The 14,319-nt window shown below is 35.1% G+C and overlaps 1 protein-coding gene across 1 annotated transcript; it reads right to left on the reverse strand.

Moving 5' to 3' along the window:
- Window positions 1–780: 780 nt before the first annotated feature.
- LOC128552272 (hemagglutinin/amebocyte aggregation factor-like) lies at window positions 781–12,008 on the reverse strand. Its single transcript, XM_053533301.1, has 6 exons — window positions 11,890–12,008; window positions 7,661–7,780; window positions 5,764–5,875; window positions 4,523–4,657; window positions 3,898–4,021; window positions 781–2,885 (listed from the first exon to the last, which is right to left on the reverse strand). Exons 1-6 carry the CDS (start codon window positions 11,896–11,898, stop codon window positions 2,840–2,842), a joined length of 546 nt encoding a protein of 181 aa, XP_053389276.1. The 5' UTR covers window positions 11,899–12,008; the 3' UTR covers window positions 781–2,839.
- Window positions 12,009–14,319: the final 2,311 nt, after the last annotated feature.

Here is a 14,319-nt window from a genome sequence, read left to right on the forward strand (position 1 = left end):
CAATACGGAAGTGGTAACGCGGAAAATAGTTCCTCTGTTTGATGGTGAATATTGGTGAATTTTTGAGTGAAAGACCTGCAATAAATGGCATGATTTAATAGAGGAAATATGAAATAGTAGGTACATGTACAATTTGACAGAATGAGAATGTCAGAATATGCATAACATGACTTTTTGATAGGGCCTGTTTTGCCTGTTTGCGGCCATCTAGAGAGTATTCTTCATACGCATGTGATTTGGTTCAAAATGGTGGGAAAAAGAGCCGGTCAACCCAATGTTTACTGTGGCTGGAATTTTTTCTCTTGAATAGTTCTGTTGAGTTCAGGTATTTTTATAGGGGTTGGAATGCATGCAAAATTGTTATAGTGTCCAGTGCCTATATAGAACATATAGTAAAAATAACTGTGGTCTTAGGCCATATCGAAACCAAATTTGCACGGTGTTGGGGTAAATATCGACCCGTCCGGAAAAACTGTAGCGAGTGCCTTTAATAAGGGTTACAGCAAACTCAAAATCTAAGATAAGGTGACATCTTACGAGACGCAAGCCTGTAGTAAATTCAACTATCTACCTCAGAAATAAACAGGTATATCATTGTTCTCGTGTCGGAAACGTGTAACAGGTAGACCTACGACGCATGTATAATTATATGGAAAACGTAAAGCTTTAATACATGACTCAGAAATTTAAATTAAAGATTGTTTATCTACATAGACTGACTTTGGAAATTGTAGTTTGAATATTATATATAAATTGTAGAAAAAAACTGCAAACAAACCATCCGAGTAATTACATATTTTAATACTCTATGTATAGATCAAATTACACGTAAACAGAATGTGAAATGTACTTTCATGACAGATTGTTACTAATTAAATAGACATCAACGTTATATTTGTTGTATTAAAGGTGGTCAGTCACATTATGGCATTCTTTACTTTTCATATATTAATATGTTAGAAATTTGTTTAAGGAACATGTATGATTTATTGATTGCGTAATAGACACGGGTATTTAGGTGATAATATTGTCTGTGCTAAACGAAGCGTGACTACTGTTCACGAAGCTCATATATAGTCGCCGGATAAGAATATTGAATATCCGTTTAAAGCCCTGCTCCGTGGCTATTCAAATTCTATTGTGTGTATGCAGCCCATGACTACAACAGGTAACAGTTAACGACCATGCGCCACACTTTAGCACGTAAACCCACAGGTATTCTATATAGAATTTGTATAAAATAGACTCTATTTTGACAGGCGTCGCTGTTTATAGTCAGGATTTTCATGCTTTTTCGGTGACAATTTAAGGTTAAAAGGTAGGAATGGAGCAGGTCTTTAAGTCGTTACATCGTTAAAAGATAACAAATTGACCAGTTTGTCCAATGATTAAAGGATGATTTAAATAACGTTTCAACACGCCAACTTAGAATAAGTTGACGTAACTTAAAACGTTCACATGGTGGTGTCATGCGCAGATTCTAGATCCATAGATAGCCTTTCTTGATGACTCTCCAATGCCGATATAACTGATTGGTGTTATTTTCTCTTTATAACATTTCAAGAAAAGATTTTGAGAAAGGCGACGTTGACTAAATTTCAAACGTTCACGCTAGATCCGCAGCCTGTCTAGTATAATTTATTTTGGTAGCTCTCTATTTTCGCTTTATAACATTTCAAGAAAAGATTTTGACAAACACCTACTTTTGGTAAGAATACGAATCATTATTAATTATAATGAATGGATCTTTTATATAACTAAAGTCGGAAAATTTTGATAAAATGTTTGTTGATGATTTTATAACTGACTTCAGCATGTAATAACATTTGATTCTGATAAAAGCGTACTGTGATTTTTGTATAACGTGACTTACTACACGCGTTACACGTGCACGTGCGACAAGAGTCACGCTTCAAGTATCACAAAAGAAACCACCATATCGGATCAGATTTAGTGGATAATAATAAGCGAATATAATAATACTTGTATACACGTTGCAAGAGTTATATAATTGCCATATAATATAGGTGAGGCATTTTTAAAGTCATTGGGTATACGTCAGCTTAGTGCAAAGGCAATCCAAATTACCGAATACTGTGAAATCATGAATATTCGTGGGGAACTAATTTTCGTGGATTTCATGGTTGATTTAATCCACGAAATTTAATCCCAACGAACAAGTAAAATTCCCATTCAGTTTATGTCCAAAGGTTGAAATCCACGAATTCATATCCCCACGAAATTGCCGATTTGACCAAAACCACGAAAATTCATGTCCATGAAATTTAATGATTTTACAGTAATATAAATGAAACAATTCAAAACGTTTATATTTTAACCTATGAATGGACACTGACCCAAAAAAGGGAATGGAACATTTAAATTATTTACGAGATTGATGAAAAAACATCCGCAACTCCAGACTTATGTAAACATTTTTAAAATTAAAAAGTACCTTTACTCGCTAGTAATAAAGAAAATGACAGTGTTAAAGTATACTGTATGAAGAAAATCTATTTACAAAACACACACTAGTTGTCTGTAGAATATGTAGGATCCATGGACAAGTCCAAGTGACACATTTGAAATGTGATGTGAAATAGAAGAAAATCAATTGTATCGTTATCATAAGGTCCACTTCGATAACATTGCTGTATGGTTTTTATTACTCAGCATATTTTTCCACATGTTTTAACAATTCTGATATTTTCACATTAATACGAAGGCCGTGCTCTTGAACATGAATACTGTTGTTGAGTAGGAATTTAGTCAGGTCAAGTGCAGATAGTCAGTGTTTTTCCTGTGCCACTTTGGTCTTGTCCTGTTTGAGTTATGTTTATCACCATTTCTTGACTTTGCAAACATTGTATATGTATATTCTGTCCCTGAAAGAAACAAGCATTATGTGTTAATTTAGAAAGTCAATTCCCACTCATTATTTGACATGAAAGTATGTACAATCACAAGAAAACAATTTATTCATGATAAACAATAGAGCTTCAACATATAACAAGATGTAGTTTCATTTCAATATCATCGTAATAACATTAAAGAAAATATGCGTATTCACGGGATAATGTTACTGCGGCCATCCTTACATTAACCCTTACCCTGCTAAATATCTAAAATGGACCAGTCCATCATTCAATTTGGGCCATACCACTTATTATTCAAAGGGGTGTTCACTGAAAAATTACTGACTGAATAGCGAACAGTGCAGACCATGATCAGACTGCACGGATGTGCAGGCTGATCTTGGTCTGCACTTGTCGCAAAGGCAGGGTCATCTGCCGCCAGCAGGCTAAGGGTTAAGAATACACTGTATATCTGAGAAGCTGTACAGTTGTTGCTGTAAAGATAAACGAATTGTGTGTTATGTGTTTATCTTTAAATGTTTATTGCTTTCCCTTCATTTGTATAGTTTTCCAGGCATGTTTTCGCAGTGGTTTTGGTATTTGGCTATTGATGAACTTTGGTATACTACTCACGAAGGTCACAAATAGGAACTTACTAATCGAGGATTCATATCCAGTTGAACCGGTGGGTATGTATTTTGGATCTCTAAGGTATTTTATCTAGTGTAAATGATAGTCGCATATCGGGTAGGGAATAGGGACTATTGCTCCTTTGCATTTAGATAATAACAAAGACAGGTACATCTGCTGTAGTTTAACTTAAACGATCTAGACAAGAGAAAGAGGTTCAGTGGTGTTAAATTAGAACCAGCTAACGACAAAGTGACAGATAGACATTAGGACGATAACTTATTATAATCATTTAATAAAGTCTTGGTTGGAACTGAGTCAACACAAATCTGCACGTACACATGCTTATACATGTAAATGAAATATAATATTGTTTGGTACGTTTGAGCTCAATTAAGGAGATGATGCTTACTCTGCGGCACTCTTATGGACAGAAATGACCCCCTTTATAACTTTTCCGTCAGGTACACTAAAGTCTTGTACTCTAATGTAATCATTGGTCCTTCCTGTAAACTCACAATCATATAGATGAAAGTCTGAAATAAGATAGATTAATACATATGAGAGATAGTGAATACGCGGCAAAGCCTTAGAATCAAGAAAATTAATGCGACAATTAGATGATAATGGCCCATAAAGCACATGGATTAGCTTGAGATATACTGCGCTGTTTATGTTATTTCTATCTGGCTACAACAATATATTATATGTTTGCCGCTTTCAACAGGTAATTATATTCCCAGGACTTATTTATTTATTTTGTTGGGTTTAACGTCGCACCGACACAGTTATAGGTCATATGGCGACTTTCCAGCTTTGATGGTGGAGGAAGACCCCAGGTGCCCATCCGTGCAATATTTCATCACGAGCGGGCACCTGGGTAGAACCACCGACCTTCCGTAAGCCAGCTGGATGGCTTCCTCAACATTTCCAGGACTACCACAATAATACATACTTGAATACTATACAGTATTTTCAGTTAAGAAAGTAATACTGTTGCCAAGGTAACAACATATACTCGCAATGCACAACATTACCATTAAATCCACAACAGTGAAAGGTCCATCTTCTGTCCTCGACAACATTGTTGTGTTTACTTTTCATGCCAACAATGTACATATTTGACCTACACTGGAATGCTAACAGACCGCCCAAACCATTTTCCCAGTTTACTGAAACAGTGCACGAACTGTATCGTAAATTTTACAACAGTTTTATTGTCTGTCAGAAAAATAGAAGTAAAAGAAAGACCACCTATACTACTTTCTGCTAGTAGAGCACAAACGATTGGATAAACCTCGTGTTGAAATCGAAATAAGAAGATTAACTCTGAAGTTCTCGTCTTAAGGTCGAATTATTTGAATAAAGTAAGTTTTACAAAACAAAGCGAAGCCATTACCGATGCTTATAGTAATTTCATTAGTTACAGCATCGCTAAATAATCGATTATTGTTAGTTTTATCGATTTATTTAGCACACTCATTTTAGTTTCATTCAAAATATTTACATTCGCCCTATTCTTTTCCATTGAAATTAATGACGTTCATTTTGTATGAACTGCAAAAGAAAATGCGCCATAGTTACGCCTTTGTTGCTTAATGATAAGGGGCCGCTGTTTTGACGACGTCCGCTTATAGCCAGGGATGACGCCGGTGAACAGAATAGCCGATTTTAAAGTTGAATGTGTGCAACTTATAATATAAACTTGTGTCCGAATGCAAACGAAATGCATATTATAAATATAAGAAATGAATAATTTTTTCGGAGTTCATACGAAATGATCGACCGAAGTAGGTCGGCAAATTAAATATGGATCGATAGCGCGATTTATGGATTTGCCGATCCTATTCTGATGTTCATTTTGCATGAACTCCGAAAAAAAAAATTACATTTCTTATGTGTTTGTTTAGCTGTCATTATGTGTGCCTCTCACTATAGCTATATAATATACACTTACTATGATGCATGCCGGTCAACAGCAAAACTATTGCTCGAGGTCCGGTGGACCGAGAGTTAATAGCTTTTACATTTACTATTGACAGTCAAGTCAGTCAAACTGGCTATTGTATTAGTGTTCAATTACATGACATAACAAATAAGTTTTAATGTCTTTTATCTTCAAGTTTTGACTTTAGCCCAGCAAAATTTAGTTCTTAAAAATAGAAAGGTCGATAGCATAAACTATGGACCGGCATCTTATATATGGAGTGATGAAATAATGTTATTCAGTAAATGAAGTAAACAGAATGAATTCTGAATCTGTGAGTTCTGTACTTACTCGAGTGCTCACACTTTCTCGGACCATATACACCTGGTACGTCTTTGCACTGGATGCGGAATTTTCTGTCCTTGGCTTCATAATCATAAACACTGTATACAGAGCTAATAGCCTAACAAATGACAACATTTTTAGTCAAAGCAAAGAAATTCACGTGAAACTTACCATAAACAAGCAAATTCGATGAATTGGTATCCCCTGCCGAATGGGTTTGTGATGAGGAATAACAAAGAAATATATCCGGCAAAAAGTTAAGAATGTTACTAAGAAGCAAATTAACAGAAAACAAATGTTCTAAATGTAGCTAATAAATGTATGTTACGTTTTGATCCTGACATACTGTAATAAGCTTAGCTTTTATAATTATATGGAGTTATTTGAAATGTGAGCTTGAAGTGTAACTAGAACGAAATATTGTATTGGAGTAGTTTGGAACCAAGTGTTGCTGTTTAACATGTACATTTGAACCTAAAAGAACAGATTTTAAAAAGAGCACAATCAAGTAAGAATTCTTGAACGGGGGTGGTCGCGGAGTGTGGTTACAACTTAACATGTTGATAAATAGTCATAAATATTCATAGAAGGTTTAAAAAATTGAAACAAAATGTGGGAGGGGGGTTGAGGTGTGTGTGGGAATGGGGGGGGGGGGATAGGGATGACCGGGTGAGGGTACACAACTTCACATGTTGATAATAAATTATATTGTTGGAAAATAAAAAATGAAGAAAAAAATTGTTGGGGTAGGGGTGAGGGGTGCTGCATGATTGCATGATCAGGGTGGTGGGGTTGACTGGGTGGAAGAGCCAGGCGGGGGAAGGGTACAACTTTGCAAGTTGATACATATTCATGGAACGCTTGAAAGATTTTAAAATAAGGAATTACAAAAAATATGGGGTTTTTTTGGGGGTGGAGGGGGGGGTGGGGGTGGGGGTGGGGGTGGGGGTAGGGGGAGGGGGTGTGACTAAGGCGGGGCAGGGGTTAAGTGACTGAGTGTGGGTACACAACGTCACATGTTTACAATAAATCTTCATGGAAAATAATGAAAGATTAGTTAAATGAAATTCTACCAACTGGTTAGTTTGTTATGTACAAATATGTGGATTTTTTTAAATATTAAAGGGCAATAACTCTGAAGTAACTAAAGACATTCTAAAGAAATTGTGTGTGCACTACCACATTATGGTGATCTAAATTCAGTTTAAGTTTTATAGTTCTAGGACAAATACATTACAAGTTATGAAGCAGAAATTGCCATATTTATAGCACCCTATATAGTTAACACTAGATATTTCTTAGGGCAATAACTCTGGTGTTACTTGGGCAATCTGACTGAAACTTGACGGGCCGCATAATCCCATAGTGGTTAACATGTGTATGAAATTTCATTTAAATATTCCCAAACACTTTCTAGATATGGCTTCGGACGGACAGACGGACGGACGGACGGACGGACGAATGGTAGGACGGACGGACAACGCCAAAACTATATCCCTACGGCAGAAAAACATAAATTGCCATGCTCCATCTTAACTTTAAAAATGAATAAATTTATGAACTTGTTGAACTAGATTACTTAACTTATAATGATATTTGTTATGTAGGAAAAGCAAATATCAAACATAAATCGTACAATATCACCAGTTTTCCCGCGTCAGAGTCAAAACACATTGCGTTAAACACACGCACACGCGCGCACACACACACACGCACACGTGTGTGCACACACACACACGCACACGCGCGCACACAAACACACACACACAACACGCACAGGCAAACGCGCACACGCACACGCACACGCACACGCACACACACACACACACACACACACACGTGCACACACGCGAACGCTTACGTTTACATACATGTATATTTATATCAAAGCCATCGTACTTGCCTGCTTTTTAGATGCACATTCAAAGTTCAGTGTGCCGTCATAATTGTTGTTGAAATCATTATAGCTGTCAGATCGTCTTATACTGAGACACACGATCGTAACAAAACTTAGAACTCCAAGCTGTAATTGTAAATAGATGATATTTGTTTCTTTCAGACATGTTGATCATGGGTGAAAGAAACTTTGATCTTACATGTAAAACAAACACATTTTTTTAATTTCATGTTTGGACCAAATTTACCAATTTTATAGTTTCATACCAGTGAAAGATATATTTGAAAATGCCAGAGACATTCACTCTAATATTTCAATAATTCACTGAAATCCATGTAATAAATATTTCTCAAATGTATCATTTTTAAATTAGATATGAGCAGTAAATATTTGTATATTATAATCGTTATGATTTTTGCTTGATGCGGAATTGATTGAGGAGTTACAGCCTACAAGATAAAAAATGTCTACTTGTTTTACCGGTATCTTCATGAAAATTTATCATGATATTTATAAATAATACATGTAATGATACTAACATTTACATAACATAAAACTATGGAAGGTTTGGAGGGATTTTTAAACTGATTTCTCAAATTATGGTCAAACCAAAGATTACTGTTACTCGATGATACATTTTATTATCTCAGTTCATTTTATATTCTCTGAGTTTTATTTCAAGAGAGCCAATGTCACAATTATACTCATCTTCAATGTTAAACATAGTCATAACCACCATTTGAGCTTGAAAATATCTAACTGATAATATTCGTGAATTAATGTAAACAACTGAATTTCAGAAGAACATATAATTTATCTGCTGCCCTTTCAAATTTATCAAAACGCTTCTGTACGGCAGTCCGTTTTCGCCCCTTCACCCTGTGGATAGGGAAGGGCGAGATTCAAAGATGTGGTGATGCGATGTGATACGGCGATATACGATACGAGAACACAATAATACGATATGAAGGAGCAAAATTAACAACACTTTTGCATCGTGTTTCAGCGTTTGAGCATTGTCCCTTCGACCTAAGGACGAAATTACGGGGAAATTACGGAAGTACGATAGTACGATGTTAATTTCGCACTTTCGCTTTGTCTACTTGCGTACAACGGGCAATAACACAAAAGAACGATAATGCGAAATCAATATAGTATTTTCGCCCTTAGGTTAAGCGATAACACGGTGCGACAAAATGAAAACATTATGCAAAAGTGCAGTATTGACATCGTCTCTTCACATCATGTTTTACGTTTCTGTATCGTATTATTGCGCCATCGCAATTTATCGTCACAAGTTATTTAGTTATTGTTGATGTTGTTTTGTATTTAAACCGTAATGTGATTGTAAAAAACAACGATGAATATCCAAAAGGGAAAGGTACGTTCTAAAAACGCAGCCTCTCCAAACATAAACCAGCACTCGGACACACACACATACACAGCAAGCACACAAGGACAAAACAAACAAACTAAGGATCACAGTGGGGCACCGTCTTGGATCGGTTAGTGGCAAAACCACTGGGGAGCTTAAACCGGTTTATGATGCACCTAACCTCATTCTTATCCCCACCATGTTCCAAAGTCATAGGACAGTGTAAACAAAAGTTATCCCCGCCAGGGAAACCCTAAGATACGCAAAGGCAACATAAGGCATGTAATGTAAAACACAAAAATGCTCTGGCATATATTTATATAAATGCAGTTCTTGGGTAGCTAAAACGCATGTACTCAATGCCTTTGCAGACGACAGAGCAACAAAGGAAACACCCTTAAAGGGGAAAACCCTATTTGCCACTCCGGGCATTGTTTCAGGCATAAATTTACATATTGGTAGAATCACCGAACTTGCATCTTGGTAGAATCACTGAACTTGCATCTTGGTAGAATCACCGAACTTGTTAGGGAAAATCAAGCAAGGCTATGAAAACATAAACAAAAAGAGAAGTAGGCAATAAAGTGAAAATACATAATAACGACGGTTTGCTCAAGCTATATTCAGTAGGAGGAGATGCCTTATGTCCTCGTCTAAATGTACTGTGGCGAAAATAGACACTAATACATATACTGAGTCAATAAGATTGTATGGAAAGAGTGAGCACGTGTACCCCACCCACATATGATAACTAGAGAAGATGACATTGAAAAGAAAAAATGAAATCCATTAACTAAATTTAAAAGCAAGATCAATTTGCAGTACAATACAACAAAAGAAACGATTTTTGCAACAGTTTCCAGACATTAAATCAATACAAGTTTTATGAAAAACTAAATCTTTGAGGGTTAGTGATGGCACATAGAGCAGGTTCTGCTAGAAGAGATTCTGTGGTAAATTCTCTTGGAGAAATAACAAAGCAGTAAGAAAAAATAACACAAGCAGAAAATGATAAACAAAGGAACAAAGAAGAAAAGGAGGAGGACAATACATCTGGCTAGTTTGAAAAAAAATTATCCGAATTTAAATAAAAATTTAGGGACCTCTACAAAGAATTCGATGATAAAATAGACAAGAAGATATCTAAGCTTGATGAAAAACTCACACATGTCTTTGATGAGCTCAAAAGAGAGATTAGGTCAGTAAGAATGGAGATTAATGATATAAAGAAGGAAGTAAAAGAAATCAAGTCAAAGGTAAATGAATTAGAGAGCAGTCTTGCTACCGAGAAGAGAAACATGATGAGTTTATAGATCTATAAAATACAAAATTTTGTAAAATAAATTCTGAAATTGATGAAATGAAAAAGCTTTTATTGCCAGAAAAGCAAGAAAGAAAGTATAGTCTTCTTTTCTATGGATTTAAAGAGCAAAGGTATGAGAGCCTAATTGTCACCAAGAGATCTTTTTTAAGACAAATTAAATACGGTGTATTAATGAAGAAAGAGTAGACAAAATGCAGTTTATGAATTGCCATGGAACACCATATGAAAGAGATGGTCATAAACCTATAATAGTAAGGTTTCAGTCGTTTAGCGATAGAGATCTAGCGATCTCTAAGTTCTTAAGTCCAATTCTCAGAGGGGAAAAAGGTACTAACAGACTTGCCAATTGAAATTAAGAGAAAAAATGCAATGTTGGCTAGCGAAACATACAATATAAAGAAAAATGAAGGGATGAAAACGAGAATAGTGGAGAAGTTAGGAGATCTGCAGAAGACAGTTGGTAAAGAGTGATACCGGTACATAATTATCATGATAGACTTGTATGACTATATATGAAACTTACCACTGCAAGCTGTGTAAATATCCATCCTTGTCATTAAAGACATAATCACACAGATTTAACAGTTACACCAACACACGACTCACTCATTTTATAAGTCTTATTTCAGTTATAAACAAATTGATACAGTTGCATCTGTATTAAAATACCAATTTGGTCTATAAGTATAAACCCGAATAATGCTTCACTGAAATACATAACATGTGGCATAAATATTTACACTACAATATGTGCGAATCTAAATAAGAAATACGGGTAACCCAATAAATAAATTTTAAGCGGAAAACATCAGACTTGTTTATGATATTCTGTTTGAAACTAACCCTTAGAATATACCTGGCTTGCTGTTCTCATAGATTTTCAGCAAGCATTCGACGCAGTCTCCTTGGCATTTACACTTTAGACTTCTTTAATTTTGGGAACTCCTTTAAAAGTAGAATTACCGAACTTGGTAGAATTACCGAAATGGCATAAGATAGCTTGAAGGGTTTTCAAAGCGAGATCAGTGACAGACAAAATCAGGCACATACTGTTCTTTAAAACTGTTCAAAAAATCTAGTCATTATGGAACGTAAAACACAAAAATGCTCTGGTATATATTTATATAAATGCAGTCCTTAAGTACCTTAAACGCATGTACTCATTGCCCTTGCAGAAGACAGAGTAACAAGGGAAACTTTTCTTCAAGAAATCTAGTCATTATGGAATCAATATACTAAGAAACAAACTAATATCAAACAAATTGTACGAATTGTACTTCAATGTACAAGTACACAATTTGAACATCTTTGTAGTGGATTATAAAATTGGAAATGTATAGGTTTGGATGACGAGTTTCTACAACATGAAAGGTTGGCACTCTCCATTAGCAGACAGTATAAATTTATTGAATTTATTTTCATTAATACAATAAAAAATAGAACCAATGGAAAACATTAAAGAAGTGTCGGTTTTACGTCGTTTTTTAACTTGATGATAAAATAAAATAAAAGATCAATTTTAGTTACTGAACTTACATGAGCCATTTTCTTTTGAACACTTCTACGTGTATTTCCTCTGTTATTATTTTTATATGTAGTCTTATATCGATGTTTATCCTTAAACAGCAGTAAATAATTTCCGTATCCTCCACAGTTTTGTTGTACTTACAAAATAGACTGGCCCGGTTTATAGGTTGGTCACGGCTACGGATATGCGATATGTATTGTATTTTGTCATTACTTTTGAGCATGGATCCCCTTCAGTTTGGAACCGTCCATGTTTACAAACGCATTTGTTTATTCTAGTTAAGCTTGCCAGCTGCATAGCTGTCTGGTGCCCGGCATTTTAGATATAGAATTTGAAAACCTAATGTGTACAAGACAAAGATACCTGATTAGTCCAAATGACTCGCCCTTTCAAAAGGGAGGACACATTAAAAAACAAAAGCTACATTTTACTTTATAAAAGCATATATCTATCAGCCTTTATGCCGTCCATTTTTACACTGGTAAGATCAGTCAAGGTTTTTTAATTTGAAATGTTAAAAGTACCATCGACGCCATACAAACCTGTATTTGAAAGAGCAGATCAAGAACGAAACAAGAAAAAAATACTGTAGAAATATAAACATGTGTATGAAAGTTATTACTTCAATGATACTTTAGTAATTGTGATTTGCAGTGAAAACCTTTTAACTTGAGTGATTTACCATTTCTTTGTCATCTTAAAGTAATACTAACAATAGGATTGAGGATTATTTGAAATCAGATCTTGCAAATTTATTTGTTTGTTTTGGGTTTAGTATTTCAGTTATTTAATGACGAGCAAACCGTCAAATCGTCAAGAAGAACATACGCTTCGCCCAGGGGTCAAACACACAGTCTCACGAACCGTAAATCTGCGTTCTCTCTATTTAGCTAAGCGGGCTGGTTCAATTGCAAGTTTGAGCTGAGATTGATTTGTACGTATAATTTTCATGAGTTCCTGGAGAGAAATGTACAACCTCTACTTTGAGAAGGTTGTTAACACAAATGCTGCTTTTTCTTCCATCGAAGAATAATTACATTAATAATAAACATATCAGCGACATACACAAACACCAGACCAGACGGAAAGTAAATGTCACTCCAAACCTAATACGTTTAATCAAATTATATCCTACCTGTAATATACAAGATGTATGATATAAATTCATAGACAGACAATGGCAAAAACATGAACTAAAGACACTGCATATTTTAAAAAAACAAAAAACAAAAAACAAATAGCTGACAGGGAAACATCCGCTTAACGAGGCAGATTGTACGATTAACTTGCAACAAATAAATAGAGTTGTTTTGTAGAATATATTGCGTTTTGTATTTGCATATCGACTGGGCATTCTGTTCGATGAAAAGGTAAAAATTACACATTATTCAGCATGCTACATGTATTTCATTTCACTGCATTTAATAGTCCTATTTGTTAAAAACACTGAAATCAACGTAAATAGACAGCCGAAACAATAATTACACCGTGTCAGTTGAATCTTTACAGACATATTCTTGTTCCATTTGGGTAAACAAACTTGCATCGCTCATTACGCTTTTATCGTCTTAGGTTCAGTTTAATTTTCCAGCCTATTAAAAACAGCACAGGCTAAGCAATTGCTCAGTTGTATGTCGTTAGAGCCAGTCCAGCAAGCCTGGATGGGGCCCATATGGGCTATATCTGGGAAAATGTACCACACGGGTCCCATATGTGACCCATATTCTAAGTATATGCCCACAACGGACCCATATGGGACCCATATACAATGTCTCTTCGAAGTGGGACCCATGCCAATCCAGTTTGCAAATCCCATGTGGCTCTCATATAGGAATATATAAGGGGCCCATATGGGTCCCATATATTTTGTTGGCTGGGAGCAATGATTGATTGGAATAAAGTTTCATATTTCTGTCTAACTGTAAATAATGCATAATGTTATTCCAATTAACTAAGCCATTGAAACGAGGTAAAAAAGTACATTTTAAGGTTTTTTATCGTAGCTAGACCATCTTCATTAAAAGGTCAGCCATTTACTCGTAGTTTACTGAATCCCTTTTAAAGCTTAATGCATACATAACTCAAAATAACTCCTTTTTGAAGCTTAGGTTTTGACTCAAATTTTCTTAGATGTTGCATAATATGTAACGAATACTTGACAAAACAATATTTTGCAAAAATTAGTTTGTCTATATGAAAAACAGGGTATTTAGACAGCTGCACATTACAACTAAATAAATAAACTATAAAGTAAGTTAAATATTCTTGAGTTGAAATAAACCATAAGCGTGAATTTTCGTTATACCTGTAGTAATCAATATAAAATTTTGTAACATGTTTCTTAAAATAATAAGCATATATTTTTTCTTGAATCAATATGTATCGGGTAAAACTTTGAAAGCAAAATCTTTTGGATTTTTTTTGTATTTATTACGAAT

Source organism: Mercenaria mercenaria, unplaced genomic scaffold, assembly GCF_021730395.1.
Source record: "Mercenaria mercenaria strain notata unplaced genomic scaffold, MADL_Memer_1 contig_2224, whole genome shotgun sequence".
Taxonomy (NCBI): domain Eukaryota; kingdom Metazoa; phylum Mollusca; class Bivalvia; order Venerida; family Veneridae; genus Mercenaria; species Mercenaria mercenaria.

Excerpts from the sequence above, each read along its gene's own strand:
- LOC128552272 (XM_053533301.1), bottom strand. Across the intron at positions 4,658-5,763 it reads GAGAAAGTGTGAGCACTCGA|TAAACTGGGAAAATGGTTTG; the intron begins GTAAGTACAGAA and ends GCACTGTTTCAG. Across the intron at positions 4,022-4,522 it reads TCACTGTTGTGGATTTAATG|ACTTTCATCTATATGATTGT; the intron begins GTAATGTTGTGC and ends ATCTTATTTCAG.